The sequence below is a fragment of the Nomascus leucogenys genome, chromosome 2 (assembly GCF_006542625.1).
Source record: "Nomascus leucogenys isolate Asia chromosome 2, Asia_NLE_v1, whole genome shotgun sequence".
NCBI lineage: Eukaryota > Metazoa > Chordata > Mammalia > Primates > Hylobatidae > Nomascus > Nomascus leucogenys.
The window spans coordinates 86,894,190-86,913,081 of record NC_044382.1 but is presented as its reverse complement, the minus strand read 5'-3'; the positions used below and the strand labels follow the sequence as shown (position 1 = coordinate 86,913,081).

Below are 18,892 nucleotides of genomic sequence, written 5' to 3'. Positions count from 1 at the left end.
TAGGATATAGGATATAATATTTATATTATGATCCCAGTAAGTTTTGAAGATCCTTAGTTTATAATTTATTTGCTTAGTTCTAGAAAGTCCTTTCTTCTCTACTGACAGAAAGACCACCTTCTGCATATGAAGGGTATTTTGCTTTATAAACACATCTGTCAATATTTTATCCTTCATAGGAACTTTCAGATTAACGTCTATGTTCTCTTCTTTTCTTTTCTTATCCCTATTATTCCTTTTCCTTAGAATGATAATGTGGTCTTTTAGTCATAAAGGACCACAGTACAAATTAAGATACTTTTATTGTTCGTCTTTGGCCTTTTAAAACCTGAAACTCCATAGAGTTCATGGCCATGTCAAGAAAAAATGCACGTTTGAGCATAGAAGTCTGGTTTTCCGAAATTGTTGATTTAGTGTTACTAAATTAATCCAACAAACTTTTTATCAGACCTCAGAGAAATATGTTTGGATTTAAGAAAAATATGGACTTCAGAGTTTACCAAATATAGGAGAGCTTTGTTTATAGAATACTATCTTTGTAGACAGAAGCATTTTAAATACATATAAAAGAAAGCCATACTGCTGATCTTATGTAAGCATCTTATTCAAATATATTCAAGCTTCTCTTTTTAAGCAACATACCTTAAACCCTCTAGATCGGTGGTTTTATTTTTATTTGTGTTTTTTTTTTTTTTTTTGAGACATGGTTTTGCTCTGTCACCCAGGCTGGAGTGCAGTGGTGCGATCATAGCTCACTGCAGCCTCAAACTCCTGGGCTCAAGCCATCCTCCTGCCTCAGCTCCCAAAGTGCTGAGAGTACAGGTATGAGCCACATCACCCAGCCTTAGACTAGTGGTTTTTAAATGTAGCTGCGCATTATAATCATATGGAGATTTTTTAAACAAAACAAAACTAGGTCAAATGTGCACCAGACTAATTAAATCAGAATTTTAGGAGGTGAACCCAGGTATTTGTTTTTTTTAGTATTAGCATTTTTATTGTTTATATTAGCATTTAAAAACTATTCTTAGGTGATTCTATTATACATTCAGTGCTGAGAAACATTCTTGAATAAGAAATTCTGTCATGCTGTAGACTCCTTTACAACAAAGTATGTACTCTAGCAAAGACTTGCACATAGGAAAAACTCAGAGGTACAATAAATAAATGAGTCTCAACTATTTTATCTTTTCAGAAGTATACATTTCCCTGCTTTTTAAAAAATCATATATGAAGCATGATTTAATTTCTTCTTGACAAATCAAGGTCATGACTATAAAAGCAAACTAATACACTGTATTAAAGTGATTAAAGGGGCTCATATTAGTAAATGCTATTACTAATACAATATTTAGTAAACACTAAAGTCAATATTTTTCTTAAGCATGTTTCTGAATTTAATATTGAAGTCTTTAAGAGGCTAATAAATATAATTGGTATTTATTGTGTCAGCCACACTTAAAATTGAACAAAATAAGCTGGACGTGGTGGCTCACGCCTGTAATCCCAGCACTTTGGGAGATCGAGGCAGGCAGATCACCTGAGGTCAGGAGTTAGAGACCAGCCTGGCCAACATAGCGAAATCCCGTCTCTACCAAAAATAGAAAAATTAGCTGGGCGTGGTGGCAGGTGCCTGTGATCCCAGCTACTTGGGAGGATGAGGCAGGACAATCGCTTGAACCTAGGAGGCAGAGGTTGCAGTGAGCCGAGATCCTGTCACCATACTCCAATCTGGGCGACAGAGCGAGACTCCGTCTCAAAAAAAAAAAAAAATTTCACAAAATATTTTAAATTCCCTGCTCTCCAGAAACTTACATTCTACTAGGGATAGACCAACAGTTAAAAAAACAAGTAGATTGTATAGTATGTTAAAAAGTAATACATGCTGTGATTTAAAAAACAAACAAAAAGGTGGGGGGGAAATGGTGTTGGAAGTGCCAAGAGCTAGGGTGAAGGCCCTAAACTGGGAGCATGCCTGGGACATTTGGAGGAATAGTGAGGCGTGGCCAGAGCAGATCAGGCAAGAGGGTGAGCAGCAAAAGGTCAGAGAGGGAGGCAACGGGGACAGTTGTGGAGGGGCAGTCATGAAAGGATGGTTGTATTGGGCTGTGCAGACTGTTGTAGGGACTTCGGCTTTTTCTCTGAGTGAAATGGGGAGCCACTGCAGGGTTTCAGGCCAAAAAGGAGCTTGATCTGATTTAGGTTTTAATAGAATCATTCTAGATGCTGTGTTTTGCAAAGTTTGTTTGCTGGGGACAGGGTGGAGGGGCAGTAGAAGCAAGGTAACGAGTAGTCCAGGAGAGAAGGGTGGGTCAGACCAGGGTAGCTACAGGATTTCTTGATGGCTTAGATGTTTAGGATATGAGAAAAAGAGAGAAGTCAAGGATTACTCCAGGATTTAGGCTGTTGAGATGGTTAGGGCAATTTATTGCCTACACTAAATATTTTCTTTTCTTTTTTTTTTTTCTTCTCTCTTTTCCCTCAGTGTCAAGCTATCAACTTGTGTTTGTTATTGCTGTTACTGTATCTGCTTCTAGTTTTGCTCACCTATTTTAGGATATATTACTTTTGTTTAAATCTTCTGTAGGCCAAAAAACACAAAAGTTTTAAAAATTGTATATTTAAAATAAGATTGTTGGTTTAACATAGGGGCTCTGAGTGAGAATTTGTGTTGCTGTGTTTAGGAGTAAAGTGAATCAGCCTCAATGCCAGGACTTCTAACAGTTGCATTCTCTGTGGAGGCCTTAAGCTTGCTTTTGAATTCAGTTACGTTCTTAATGATTAAGTTTGCCAGAACTCTAAATCTCTGAATGAGAATTCATTTATATTTACTTTATTTGTTTAAACAGGCAAAAGAATGGACCCCAGCAGGAAAAGCAAAGCAAGAGAATTCTGCTAAGAAGTTTTATTCTGAATCTGAGGAAGAGGAGGACTCTTCTGATAGTAGCAGTGACAGTGGTGGGTTTTATAATTTATTGGCATATATTATTTACATAGTAGATTACATTCTATATCTCAGAAACAAGGCCTAATCCATAATATTCAGCAGGTAGTTTTAAGTGGTTTGTATTATCAAAATAATACCTTTCATTTATATATCACTCTTTAGTTTTCAAAGTAATTTTTAATTACTAAATTCTCTTTTTACTTTACAATATCTCTTGGACAGTAGCTAAAACGTTGGTATAGCTGAAACAGGAACTCATGCTTTTCTGAATTCTAAACCACAATGCCTAATATATCTATTGAAAAACAATTTTACACTTGATAAACTTTTAGTGGGGTCTTTAAAAGTAACTTTCTTTTATAAAAATGTAAAGTTTATTTTATACTTTGAAGAGTCTTTTTCTCTTTCATTTTATACTCATCTCTTTCTGTGAACCTCTATAGAGATAAAGCTAAAATTATGAAGTCTCTATATACTATAAAAAAACAAACTAAAGATTGAGGGTAACTATATGCAGTGAAAAGAATGCTTAATAGGAAGGATTTAGAGGCCCTGGGTTTTACCTATGCAAATTGAATAAGGCACCTACTTTTCTCTATATCAGATAAATGAAGGGGTACAGTTAAATATTTCTTAAAGTCCCTTCATTGCTAAAATTCTGTGAGTGATTTGCATAATGAAACACAGATAGTAGTCACTTTCTGATGCTCTTATTAACACTTAACCTAATAGGCAAATCTGACCCAAGACCAAATGACACTCAACTTTCTCTAAAATTTTTATTCCTTGGAGAGCCAGGGCCCATCACTCTTACTTGGTTATCTACTACCCTACCCTAAGGTAATTCACTCTTCTTTTCTCTGTCTTCCTTATCAAAAATCTTTGTTTTTAATACCTGATAAATTAATCTGTGATACATTACCTGTAATGTCTTTTCATTGTTTATAGCATAAGCCAGTTATCTGACTTAATATGTATGTGTGTGTAACTTGGATATTACCACAAATCTGAAATGTCCTTATTTAGTAGCTTTATTTTAGTAAAATAAACTTTCCTGTTTGTAAATGATGATAATGATGAGCTCCTTGCCCTGTGGCAGACACTGTTGTGTTCTAATCACCTTTATATGTTTCAAATTATTTAATCTTCACAACAGCTCTGAAAAGTAACTAGTATTATCCCCATTTGCTGAAAAGGAAACCAAAACCCAGAGAAGCTGAATAACTTGCTCAGTTTTACAACTGGCAAGTAGAAGAGCCAGGATCTGAATCCGAACACTAACTTGAGAACCCATGCTTGTACCCCTTGCAAGCCATCTTAAAAGAATACAGGCAGTCCTAGCTTTTCACTGTGATGGACCTTCCTGATGTTGGTATTATTTAACCATTAGAATGTTTAATTAAAGGTTATGTTCCTGCCTAAGAGGGCTTCTTTACATAGATCACAGGCAGGGCAACAGTTTGTCCTTTTGTCTGGGATGCAACTCTGTAGTTATAGTCATTTTAAATAGTAAAAAATTATGCTTCACTTAAAAAATACACATATATTCTTCATTTGTATTCTCTTCTGCAAACAGTCCTAGCATACCATAATTTATACATAAAACATTTAAAAGTATAATTCCTCAATGTAACTTGATCATCTCTTTGACCTATGGAAAACTCGTTTACTAGCTCCAATAAGTAATAACTCTTTAATTAGTCATTTTGCCTATTGTCTTTGAATTTGGAGGTTTTTCCAGGTGATTTGAATGGCTCATTTTTCCTCTCAAGATTTGTTCCTAAGAAGATTCAACTGTTGCCTTCTTTTACTCTAAATAGAATTTCCCATTACAAGCAGAAGAATTCAAAATTATTTCTTTAGCCTTACATCAATCCTTATGTAATTCTTTAAAAGAAAGTTTTTGACGTAGCTATATACTTTGGGATTTGAAGTGAGATTCCCTCAAATTTGGTTTACTTGGTTCACCTTTGCTTAGCTTTTCTCTACTCATTGTCAGAGCATCCTCTATCTGCCTCCCTCCAAGCTCACCGTGCTAAAGGAATCCATAGAGCTGAAAGAAGGGGGTGTGAGAATAAAATGTTAAACAAGTGGTGTCCACTGAACTAAAATTCAACATCTGGTTTCATTTGTGATGAATATTGACAGTTACAGGTGTCCATGTGTCTAATCAAATGACTATAAATCTAAGAACATCTGGTTCTGTTTTTCAGAGAGTGAATCTGGAAGTGAAAGTGGAGAACAAGGCGAAAGTGGGGAGGAAGGAGACAGCAATGAGGACAGCAGTGAGGACTCCTCCAGTGAGCAGGACAGTGAGAGTGGAAGGGAGTCAGGCCTAGTAAACAAAAGAACAGCCAAGAGGAACTCAAAAGCCAAGGGAAAAAGGTAATTTATTTTGTCAGAATTTCCTTCAAAAAATATTCTGTGAAAGTCTGCCCCAGGCAGAGATGTTTCTTATTAATCAAAAAATGGTGAGAGAAAAAAAGTGTGTATTTGTTTCCAGATATTAAATCTTTTTAAAATTAAAGTGCTAGTTGTTCACATTATTTTCCTACTTGTAATGCTTAGCTTTCATTTTGAACTTGAACATATCTTGGGGTTACATTTTGAAAATTGGTATAACCTTGGAAGGCTGAGTTAAGTGATCAAGCAATAGGTATGAAACACTTAATTACCTTTTGTAGCAATTTTGCTGAGGGCTAAAATTAAATCCTTCAACACTTTGCCATTATGTAACCAAGACAATTGATTTTTCTAAATAATGTTATATTAAAAAGATTATGATCCAAATATTAGAGTCAAGGGCTGTGAAGGAAGACGGTCATAAGATCTTTAAGTGTTAGCACTTTTTAAGATCTCCCATTATCAATAACGTTATCATGTATTAAAGTGTCATTAAAATTTTGAGTAATTGGGGCTAATATCTTGGATTGTGCAACTCTGTTTTCCCCACTGCTGTCAGCGAGTGGCCTCTGCCGACATGATGGTCCTTTCCCCGGGAGCCTGCTGCCCGCTCACTTGATGAGCTTGCAGCCCGGCTCAGTCGTGGCTGACAGCACTGATTGGGGCGCAGTACGCTCTCTGCTCCTTTTATTACAGACAGTAATTAAAGCAGCTCGCCCTGCCACTTCCATAACAAACACAGCATAATGCCCTAATTATGACTTTATTAATTTAAGTCAGGATTTAATGATTTTAAAAGTGATTTATATTGTTTTTCCTGTTCAGAACAAATGAAATCTGTAGGTTAAATTAATACAGGCTTTTCATCATTGCAAAGTTAAAAACCTAGTTACCAGTAAATTCTTTTCATTAGATTAACATCTGAAACTCTAAGCAGTAAGGTAAACAATAATTACCATCAAAATTGAGCGATGCATAATAAAATAACACTTTTACTTTTAAAATCTTATCTTAAAAGCTAGAAGTTAAATATATTTAGAATCATTCACTTGTTGCAGCAAAGGAGCTACTTGGTTTGTAATAGCCTTGTCTTTGAGAGAAATCCTGTACTTCTGGTTTAATATCAGCATGTCTATGATGACATGAGTTATAAAACGTGTCCTGTTTCTAGAAAGGGAAAGTTTTGTTCAGTGCATGAAATGTCCTTTCAGATGGCAAAAGTCAGTATACTAGAAATTTGTAGTCATGTATTTGTTTTATTATTCTTTTCTTCAGAAATGGATTTTTCTCTTTACTCATGTTTGAATTTAAAAGAATTGTTTATTACAAAGAGAACCACAAATACATTCTAAACCTTGTATTTTTAAGTACACATTTTAACCAGTGAATTGGGCATAATAAATTGCCATTTTTTTGCCAGGGAAAAACAACAACATATTTTTCAGTCTTCAAATATAATTACATGTGCTCTGAGATGTTACCATGGCTCCATTTTTAATAAACAGCAATCATATTTCCTCCACAAAAATCAATTCTAGGAAATATTGATTCTTTCCTTGCCTCACTCCTCTCCCTCCGCCTTTATTTTTCTCCCTCTTAGAATTTTTTTTAACTTTGCCAGTATGATAATTTTTTAAAGCTCCTAATAAGCTTTAAGCATCTTCAAAAACCACCCTTTAGTAATCATAAATATTTATGACCAAATTTAAATTTTACACTCCAAGATATTTTCATTTGAAGGGAGATAGTATGACACAGTGGAAAAAGTACAGACTTTGGAATGAGACAGGCTTGAGTTCAGATTCTAGTTCTGCCCCTCTTGTCTCTTGTTATGTGCCCTTGAGCAAGTTATTTAACCTTTCTGAATATTAATGTCATTATTGTAAATGGGATAATAATGTACCCAGGAAGAGTGCATTTAAATTAGATAATTGATATGATTGGTATGAAATGCCTAGCCCTTTCTGGCCCACAGTAGATTCTTTAAAAAATACACACACATGTGGTAGAGAGAACTAGACCTTTAGTTTCCAGGAAAATATAAAACACCACAAGGTATCTGTCATCCCCTGAGAGAAGGGTGTTTGGTCATCTCACACGTTATTCCTTCTCCTTGGAGAACTGCTTCCCTGCCCATCTGCCAGCCTTACTCCTATATCTTGGCTTATATGTCTCTTTCTCCAGGAAGCATTCCTAACTGCATTAAGTTTGTTTAGGTGTCTCTCCAAATGTTCTCCTGACACGCTATAATTTATTACTTATTACTTATTATACTGTATTATCACTGCCACCTTGTCTGTATCTTCCAGTGGACTATAGACTCTGTAGGGTAGACACACAGAGATCCTCTGTGTCTTACTAACCATCGTTATCCTTAGCACCTAACATAATGCCAACATGTAGTCAATAATTAATAAATATTTGTTGAGCAGGTGAACAAATGAATGGTGTTAAGCACTTAGGTATGATCATTTGATATTTTAAAAGTTTATATTTGATTAGCTTAAATTTTTGGCAAGATACTACTTTAAAAGAATTTCCTTTGAACTGGTTGACATTTTCTCATAGAATGTGTTTAAGGTCACATTTAGGAGCTTGTGTAAGTAATTTTCTTGGGTAGAAAAATGTATAAAATACAAGTCTATTTTAGCAAAAGTAGATATATAAATATTTAAATATATTACTAAACCAGGTGTGGTGGCTCAAGCCTATAATCCCAATATTTTGGGAGGCCAAGTTGGGAGGATTACTTGAGCCCAGAAATTCCAGACCAGCCTAGGCAACCTAGTGAGACCCTGTCTCTACAAAAAATATAAAATTAGCTGGATGTGGTGGTGCATGCCTGTAGTCCCAACTACTTGGGAGGCTGAAATGGGAGAATCGCTTGAGCCTGGGAGGTCGAGGCTGCCGTGAGCCATGATTGCACCACTGTACTCCAGCCTCGGTGACAATAAGACCCTGTATCATATACATATATATACGTACACACATACACACACACACACACACACACACACACACACACACACACACACACAGTATTTTGAGATAGCATTTTAAAAAATCAGCCTAAATATCTTTAACATTGTTACTGGTAGTACTTAATTCTTGGTAAATCAAACATTTAATGTTTTCTACATTGTTTTTGATTATATTGTTTAGTGTTATTTTATGACTTTTTGCATTTGAAATGTGTATGACAGGATAGAATTGAATTTGAATGGGTTCTAATTTATTTGGTTATGGGTAATACCTTTATTATTACCTCATTAATGTATTCTGGAATTTAAAAACCATTTTTTATATAAACTACTTCTATAAAGGAGTTAAAGTTCATATTTCAAAATTTACTATTATATGTAGTGATTCTGAAGATGGGGAGAAGGAAAATGAAAAATCTAAAACTTCAGATTCTTCAAATGCCGAATCTAGTTCAATAGAAGACAGTTCTTCAGATTCTGAATCAGAGTCAGAGTCTGAAAGTGAATCTGAATCCAGAAGAGTCACTAAGGTAAGAGATTATACATTTGTTATAAATGAAGGTAAATATTCTTATAACAACTGAAATAAACAACACCATCCTCATCTACGCCTGTGATTTTATTTTTTCTAGATAAGCCTTTCCTTTATAACCCAACTCTGCAGAAATGCTAGAAACTTTAAAAAATCTCATCCCTTGCCACTGAAATCAAGGAACTCCTATGCATATGACCTTTTTTGTTCTTGGCTAGGTTGTGACAAGGAGGGGTTTTGCTGAAAGGGAAGTGAAAGGAAGTCACAAAAATAGTATTGAGCAAAGAATTGTAAGTGTACATACATCATAAGAAATTGAGACTTCACTTTTTAAAAATATTGGGCATTTTGCATAACAGAGTGTGTTTTAAAGCTTTAATTAAAGAGTATACATTCTTTAGTAAGAATTTGCATAGCCATTTATTTAAAAACAAATACAAGAACCACTTATATAATAAAATAATAATGCTTTTTGGTAATAACGTTTGTAACACTGAATTTTGCCTGCTTAGCAGGAAAAAAAAAAGTATAAATTGCAAAAATGTAGTTATTAATATAAAATGTATTCTATCTGATTTCAGGTCTAGTTAAAAGAGTAAAAATATAGAATTCAGATAATTATTCTTTTTGGTCTTTAATAATCACCCCCTTCCTATAAATGGACCATGTTCATGCTAGACTTCAAGTATAGTAGTTTTATATATAACTGTGTTATTCTGTTTGTTGAAAATATGGCCAAGCTGTGCCTTTGATTCAGTTCAATTTCTTCTTAATCTAATATTGTTTTTGTTTATTTGTTCTATTAACTTGAATTTCTTCGATATGTTATCTGAGTAGGCAAGGATGAAAATTAATTTATTGAAGTAGACAATTGCCCTCCCCCATCCAGAGATTTATTGTTAAAGAATGTTTTAAAAATTGGCTAGTATTTGTCTTGCCTTATTTCACATTTTCTTGCATATATTAAAACCTATCTTAAACTTGAATTTATATTTAAAACTTGTGTCTGTATATAAAATAAGCTAAGATTTTTATTTTTAAAAAATTCACATAAAATCTTAAGAGATTTTATGGTTTGTTAATCTGGCCTCATATAAAAACTTATCACTTAGTGAGTCTGACGTACTCTGATTTCATACTTACATCAAATTACCAGAAAGTTTAAAATGTTACTGAAAATAAAAAGAGTTACAAATCGACAGTAAGCGTTAGGTAACATGGGGTACCTTAAAATGGCGCCGTACCTTAAGATGGGGCTGGTTCGGAGTTCTTCTCCCCTCCTTGACCGGGCACTGTCTGAACCCGCCAAAGGAGGGCCAGTCAGAAAGAAGCATCTCCCGCCTTCCCTTGGGCCCACCCCCAGCCCAATCCACGTAGGCCCGCCCCTAGCCCAATCCACGTAGGCCCAAGGGATATAAAACCCAGCACACCAGCAGCCCTCTCTTCTCTTCCTTCTCCGCTCGATACTCCCAATAAAGATCTCTTGACCGCGACCCGTGTAGTTTGGTCTCTGCCCGGCCCATTTCATTGGTGCTGTGACTCGGATCAGGACTCCCCACCCCCCTCGGTGGGACCCCGATCCCTTTCGGGCTCAGTCCAGACCCCAGCCGGTCTTCGCCCATTTTCCTGTTTGCCAACCTGTACGCCCAACACCGGCCTCATCTCGGTAAGTTTCCCCTTCCGGTATCCGACATTAGTCAGCCGGTGCCTATCCCGGCTGCCCGCAAGGCCGCCATAAACTTATTCCAGACTCGGCCCACAGGGAACAGGGCTCTTTCCTCCTCCTTCTCGCTCACCAGGCCTGGGTCCCTTCCCCTTCTCGCTCCGAAAACCTGGCACCAGGTGGCCCACGGCCCTCAGCCTTTACAGGCCTCTCAGTCGTTTCGTTTTGGTGACGACCAACTCGAGAGTTCTGACTCACGACATGGTAATCGGCTGATAGGGGGCACCCTACTCAGCCCTTTGCCATACATTTCCGCAAACCTTCCCTTCCGCAATGGGAGCCTCTGCATCCCTGCCGGCCGACTCTCCCTTACAATGCTGATCTCACTCAAAACTGGCCCACTTATCCCCTAGACAACCAAAACAGATGGCCCACTTATGGGTCCTTTGATCCCAACCTTCTCCGGGATCTCTACAACTATTGTGAGCGAACAGGAAAATGGGCAGAGATCCCCTACGTTCATGGCTTCTTTCTTCCATGGGACAAACCCAACCTCTGCCTCCCTTGCAAGCCGCAACACCTTATCGCTGCTCTCAAGCTGCCAACCTCTCCTTCCGCTCCCGACTTTGATCCGGCCGACGAACCCCCCCCTCCGCCATACCACCACCCTCCACCTCATCTTCCGGTCACCGCTCAACCGGTTGAAACCGGCTACCAACCCGGACCACACGAAGAACCAAACTGCTTACGCCCTGCTCTCATGCATCTCCTAAGTCCTCCCTCTGGCTTTCCGCCTCTCACATCTTTACACTTTCCTCTGCCGGCGGGCCCTCTTCCCAGCCCTATTCTCACTATGATAGAAAACGGCTGGGACCCACTCTTCCACATGTTCCACTTCGCCGTCTGGCTCCCACATCAACAAACACACACCCTTCCTATATTATACCACTAAAAACAACGCCTCCTCCCGAGCCATACATATCGACAACCCCGCCGACCGGGTCTGGGGCCAGTCAGTTACACGAGGCATATATCCCAGCAATGCCTGGGCATATCCACCTCAAACCATAACTATTTCCCGTTCCCTCAAAACTGAGTATCCATCTCTGAGCAAACCTTTAACCAGCTTCTCCTCAGAAACTGCCAGCTCCTAGCGACTTGTGAAGACACAGCAGACTCCAGAGACAGTCTCACACCCTGCTGACCTCTTAAACGGCCAATGACAGGCAACAGATACCCAGGATTGGGGGTGGGGGTAGGGGGTAGGCCTGCCCTCGCACCCTAAATTAACTACCATCTTCTTTTCTCTTCGGGCAGACCAAACTCTACCCCTAGTACCCTAGATGGCTACAGCAAGCCGATTCTACCAATTCTTAAACACCCTTTGCTCAGACAGCTGGCTCATCGCCAACCCATCCCTGCCCCTCAACTGGCTCACGGCACTGGAGGACGAGGAACATACATGGACTTCACGTCTAACGAAGTCTTCATGTATAGCACCCTATTGCTTGGCCTCATACTCATACTGTACCCCATGCACAACCCTGACAATTCTCCCTATGCCCCCTCCCCACAGCGCCCCCACTCAGCAGGAAGCAGCCAGATGAACCACGATGCCCATTTTCCCCAATTTAAGAAAACAAAAAGGGAGGAATGTTAGGTAACATGGGGTACCTTAAAATGGCGCCGTACCTTAAGATGGGGCCGGTTCCGGGTTCTTCTCCCCTCCTTGACCAGGCACTGTCTGAACCCGCCAAAGGAGGGCCAATCAGAAAGAAGCATCTCCCGCCTTCCCTTGGGCCCACCCCTAGCCCAATCCACGTAGGCCCAAGGGATATAAAACCCAGCACACCAGCAGCCCTCTCTCTCTTCTCTTCCTTCTCCGCTCGATACCCCCAATAAAGATCTCTTGACCGCGACCGGTGTAGTTTGGTCTCCGCCCGGCCCCTTTCAGTAAGTACAACCCAGAGTAAGAAGTATTTTTTTAAAATGACAGAACAAGAAATCAGTGAGTGTCAAGTGGTAGAAGTTATTCTTAGGAAGTTTTGTAACAGTTGAAAAATTATAGACTTCAGTGCCTCTGTAGTATTAGAAGCAGAGCTTTAGGATCCCATTAAAAAGCCACAGTGGTTGAACGTCATGTTGTGTTGTACCCCTTCCTCCCCCTGAAAATAAGATAAAAGCCACAGGGGCACTCCAGGTCAGTGATTCTGTTTGTTTCTTCTTTGTCAAAGACTTGCAGTGATCAGATTAAATCTCTTGATAGTTAAAAATATTTTCCTATACAATGTCAGTATAAATAAACCATTGCAGTGAACCAAGGCCTTTGAGAAATTTGGGTTCCGCTTACATTGTTGATAGTTTTGTGTTCATATGTTTCCGTTAGGTGGCTTATTTTCTTTATATTAGAATGCCTTTTCCCATCTATAATAGGCAGACAGGACTGTGGAGTTTTTTGCTTTAGTTTAGCAATTGGAATAAGTATTCTCCACCTTGGAGCTACCATAACTACTTATTTATTTCTATTTCTTTCTGAATGATTTGGTGTATACCATGCAATTACAGAATATACCTATTTTCTAATAATAGGCGACTATAATTGTGGAAAAGTCCTTGCACCAAGTGTTGTGGCTTCTGCTCTAAATTATGAGTAATGAAGGCAGATGGTGGGTACTTTAATTTAGCATGACAATATGTTAGTGCTGAAAATTCATATGCCTTATATCTGCAGCCTAACTAAATCTATACTTTTACTCTTTCTTTTCTTTTTTTTTCATCCAGACAATGTGTTTTGAGGGCACTGAGCATGAAAATGCGACCTAGGAGTTACCTTGAATATATGGCTTTCAAAACAGTTAATTTTTATGGTAGTCCTATGAGATAAGCATAGTGTTCTACTTGTTGGGAGAGAATATCTTTGTTTCAGTTTCCTCATCTGTAAAGCAGACATGCTAGTACCTACCTTACTTCTTTCAAGCGTTATGTTAAAAATAAAATATGAAAGATCAATGTAACAAACTATGTAACTATAAAACAACAGTTTTAACATTTTTTAAAATTCCGTAAGAGTTCAACAGTATTGGAGAACATCAAATGCTAAAAGTAACCTAAATTTTTTGGTAACTCTTAAGTATCCTGCTTTTTTTTTTTTTTCACTCTTTTTACACTATTCAAGTTGTAAGTCAACATTTAATTCTGTTCCCTTACCTACAGCCTCTGAGCTTAGCCACTTTCTTTAGAAGACAGCTGCCATCCGTGGTCAGTATCTCTGCTCTCTAACTCACAATCTCAATTTACCCTACTTTTCCTTTGAATGCAGCTCTGTGTAAGACTCACATCCACTTGCCCGAGGGTAACTCCTACTTCCTTTTGGTCTTGTTTTGTAAATAATCATCTGTTTCCTTTGCACCTTTAATCTGTTTCTCCATTCATTCCTTTTCTGCCAACTGTAGCATTCAGGTTTTTTCAGCATTTAAAGAGACAGAGGGAGCATGGAGTGAAAAAACAAAAGAGTGTGTGTACATGAGTGAGAGTGAGTTTAGAAAAATAGTCTACATATCCTGCATCTTGTACTTCTTAACCCAGTTATTTCCAACTCTATTCTACACATACTGCTCTCTGAAAAGGCAGCTATGATCCTTCCCCAAACCCAGTAGCCTTCTCTTATTCTTGATCATTTTGTATGACTATTCCCCTACTACTTAAAAGTCTCTGCATCCTTTTTGTTCTTACTTTTTTGACCTTTCATTCTTTTGGTTGCTTCACTTTTTACACGCTTCTGACACCCAAGTGTGAATGTTGACCCCAAATTAGTACTTAGTACACATTAGTCTTTCGAGATATTAATTGATGTGAATGAATTTTTCTTTAGTCTTCTTTTTTTCCCTTTAAATTTTTCCTGTTTTGAGACCTCATTCACTCCTATAGCTTCAGCTAAAACATTTATGTTAATTACTTCCATGGTAACGTCTTTCAGTCTTTACAATAAGTTTCAGCTTCTCTTCCCAAATTCATACCAAATTTTTAGACCTCTCTGAGGCTACTGGTTTTCCAAACCTAATACAGTCGAAAGACATGCTCTAGCATTTGTCACCAGCATTCTTTTCATTCTCCCAGATCTGAAGCCCCAGAATTATCTCTGACTCCTCTGTCATTCTGTATGTTTAGATAGTTACCAACTCCTATATGTTGTGTGCGCTATTTCTCATGTCTGTTTCTTCTTTCCCTACTGCCACTATTCTAGATCAGCTCTTCATTACCTGCATAGACCATTGCCATTGGTCATCCTCTGACCAATGCTTTCCCAACCCCAAGTCCTTCTATACAACTGCCACATGGATATTAAATTCACCTGTCCTGATGGCCCATTGCCATTTGAGTTCAGTAAACTGAGGCTAGCTTGCCCAAACCTACCTAGTCTTAACCCTACCCACCTTGTGTTCTTTCTTTCTTTCTTTCCTTTCTTTCTTTCTTTCTTTCTTTCTTTCTTTCTTTTCTTTTCTTTTCTTTTCTTTTCTTTTCTTTCTTTTTTTTTCTGTCTCTCTCTCTCTTTCTTTCTTTCTTTTCTTTCTTTCGAGACAGAATCTTGCTCTGTCACCCAAGCTGGAATGCAGTGGCATGATCCCAGCTCTCTGCAGCCTCGACCCCCAAGTCTCAGGTGATCCTCCCACCTCAGCCTCCTGGGTAGCTGGGACTATAGGCATGCACTACCATGCTTGGCTAATTTTTTGTATTTTTAATAGAGAGCGTTTTCTCCATGTTGCCTAGGCTGGTCTTGACCTCCTGGGCTCAAGCGATCCACCCACCTCAGCCTCCCAAAGTGCTGGGATTACAGGCATGGGCAACCGTGCCCAGCCACACACACTAAATTCTAATCCCAGTGGAATATTTGTGGTTCTATTAACACTCTGTATTCGTTCCTATTTCTATGCCTTTGTTCTTTCTTTTTGCATCATTTACTACAGAAAATAAAAGCTAGGGAGAAAGTGGCCTCATATCACTGTGACCCCCCACTTCTCCTAGTTGAGAATGACTGCAGGGAATGAAAAATGTTACTGATGATGGGGTATCACTCATGTGAATGGGACAGTCAAAAGGGTGAGAACCACAAGGGGATTATTTATGTTGTTAAAATGCCCCAGCATATTTATGAGGCACAAAACTATAATCACACATTCAGGTGCCATGTTTGTTTGTGTGATTGATTGGAATATGTCCTCATTTGAGGTTAGATGTTGTCAGTAATGACCATAGAAAATTTTCTTGTTTTAGTTATAATTATGTTGATGGATAAGCATATTTTATGTGTAGGTGTTATTTTCTGAAATATATTTAGTTGAGAAATATTTTTAGTATAGTCCTTTCAATGAAGTAATTCTTTTGTTCCAAATAACACCTATAACAAAATTACTTTTAGTAATTCCTTATTTTAAGTGATTTCACATACTTTACACAGTGTAAAGGGAAAATTTTTTTTATGTGAAAGAGTGGAGAGAAAATTCAGTGATGTAGACCACATTGTGTCAGGAAGAGATTCACATTTATATCACTTTACCCTGTTTTTGACCAATATAATTTATATTCCGCTTGTAGTTAAAATTATGCGAACAGATGGTGAAAAAATTTATTTAAAATAATGCTTTTAAAGTTTCCAGGATTTTTATCCTTCATGAAACCTAGGCTTCAGTGTTCTTATAACTACCCAGTATATTAGAGCGCTCCTCCACACCATAGTTATTTCAGCTACGTTGTTAGTCCACTATTCGCACCTTATTCATGATGCAATACTCTAGTTATATCTATAGTGTCTGTGTACTAATGGCTGAAGATTTAGATACTCTATGATTAAAATGATAAAAACTTTAAATTATGATTGTAATTTATTGAGTAAATTTTATGTATTTTCCTTATATATATTAATATTTTAATTACATAAACTATATGAAGCGTAATAATCTACCAATGTGAAATAAATATAAAGTAATGTACTTGCACTTAATAATACTTAATATTAAAAGCATTTCAGTATTTGAATTAAAACTACGATTAAAGTGCATACTAGCTAGGAAGAAAATAATACCAACTGTATATACCTAGCAGTGTTTGAGTTGCTCTTGTCAGTTGTTTTTATCTCAGGTTATATTTGTGTCTCAAAACTTTGCTAATTCCTTTTGGGAGGTGCAAAGAAACTGAGTGAATCTCTTAGGTGCTATAAGGATCAGTCACTAGGATTTGACTGGTGTCTGAATGTCCGTAAATGTTAAGATTTGCCTTAATAAAAGATATTGGCGATAAAGATCTTTTATTTGAAAGATTCTTGGGGATAAAGTAAATTTGGCATGCGGTGTGAAATAAATCATGGATAAGAGTGAAAGGAACCATTTTTTGATTGGCTTTATGTTCTATTTGATAAATAAGCAAGTTTTAATTATGTTTTTACAATTATTTTTCTATGTTGCAATGATATAACTTTTATAAATATTGAAGAATATTGGGTTTTACTGTTATAATGCAAAGCCTTGCCTCTCAGTGTATGTCTTTCCCAATTTCATTTGTATTTTAAGTTCTCTAAAATAAAAATATTATTCAATTGCAGTTGAGACCTTTAAAAGGAAGTGAATGCCATTAAGCAGGCTTTCTTATTGAAATAGGCGTACTCTAATAGGAAAAGATTTGTTTTAGTGGGTTAGACTTCTTTTTAACTTATAAAGAAGTCTCAATTTACTAGCAGTGTACTTTTGTTTTAAAGCACAAGTTTAAGTGTGAGCCTCAGATTTTTAAAATCATATTTGTCAGTTAACTTGAAGGAAAAAAGTCATTAAATTATCTTTGGTTTGCCTTAATAAAAGATATTGGCGATAAAGATCTTTTATTTGAAAGATTCTTGGGGATAAAGTAAATTTGGCATGGTTGATAATTCTAATTGAAAATATTTCATGCAAATATCTTGTCCTGTGAGGCTAGAAATTAGCTTTGACTTCTTGCTGATTTCAAAGCACAGTATGGCTTTGACAAACTTTACATACTGCTTATCCTATTTTATAGTTTCAAATTTCAAACCTCTTTGCAATGGTTTCCTCTTCGGATGTATATTTGATGCTTGTCATGTCAGATCTTTTTTGCTACTTGCCTTTTTTTTAATCAGCATGAAAATGAACATGCATAATACATTAAAAAATCTTTTCAGGTATATTGTTACATATTTTTGTTTGTATTATTTGGAGGTTAATAAGTATTTCCAGGATCTTTTATTTGAAATGAAATACATTAAATAGAAATCAGTTTTTTTAACCCTGTGACTTTGTATTGCATTTTGGAAATGTTGATGTGTTGAGGTGTATAATTGAATACCATAGAAACAAAATGGAGATTTGAGGATGATGAATTGATAACTAGATATTTTTTGTGGTGAGATTCTAAGATCAGTTACTGTTGTCCTTATAAAAGTCTAATACAGTCACTCAGCTGTTAAAAACCTAATCCTCTATTTAAAAAAATATACAAAAACAAATTGTCTATCTTTCTGCCTGATCTCTTCTCAAGTACTAACACAATGGAAACAGTGGGTGATCTGTCAATGTGTTTGGTTTGTTAATGATGGCTTTGTATAAATATTGGGAGGGGAAGAAATAAAATCGCACAGTAAAATATGATTTCATCTGCCTTTTCTCTGCAGCTCCATGGCTCATGCTGCGGTGTGAAATTCTCATTTTACACACTTTGCAGGCGGAGCACATGAATTATGCATTGAGCAAGAAAAATCTCCTGCCTCAAGTCCTATATGCATTTACCCAGGTTCTGTCTCTATTACCAAGATGAACTGCAAATGGAGAAATATTTGATGGAATAGAGCTCTTAATTTCTTTGTTTAGAATTCAGAATTTTATTTTTATAGTAGGTCCTTTAAGTATGAAAATGTTTTAAACTTACTATGGATTTTTTAAAATGAAAAATGAAATATAATATAAGAGGAATACCAAACACATCATGAAGCATTTTATAGCCTTGATTCAGAATGCAAGGGTTTTTCAATTCAGTAGAAATGACCATTATCTATTGCTAATGTTGTATTTCAGTCACTGGTTATTTGCTGTTCTCAGAAAGTCAATGAAATTCTGTCCTTTTGAAAGCCTTTTTTCTCTCTGTTCTAGGCTTCTAATAAGAGATTATGCCAATTTCTCATGCAGCTCTGTTCTGTGTTATATGTGACCTGATATGTATTTAATAGATATTGTTACACACTCTTGGCTGTGAAGTAGAAAATAAGGTATAGACTTGCCTTCAGCTTTAACTTTATCTTGATTTGATAGGTTTCTAATTTTTCAGGTGGGGAGGTTACAGTTCCATAAAGACAGTCATGCACCATT

General features: G+C 37.0%; 1 protein-coding gene across 4 annotated transcripts in view; it reads left to right on the top strand.

The window, feature by feature from the left end:
* AP3B1 (adaptor related protein complex 3 subunit beta 1) overlaps positions 1–18,892 on the top strand; it is a 288,518-nt gene that overhangs the window by 172,213 nt on the left and 97,413 nt on the right. For all 4 annotated transcript variants that reach the window (XR_004027066.1, XM_003261505.4, XM_030800425.1 and 1 more), the window contains exons 18-20: positions 2,850–2,958; positions 5,161–5,332; positions 8,714–8,861. Coding sequence is in view for 3 of the 4 variants with exons in the window: in XM_003261505.4 (XP_003261553.2) it covers positions 2,850–2,958; positions 5,161–5,332; positions 8,714–8,861 (429 nt within the window). In the remaining variant the exon portion in view is untranslated. The remainder of the gene's footprint in view (positions 1–2,849; positions 2,959–5,160; positions 5,333–8,713; positions 8,862–18,892) is intronic.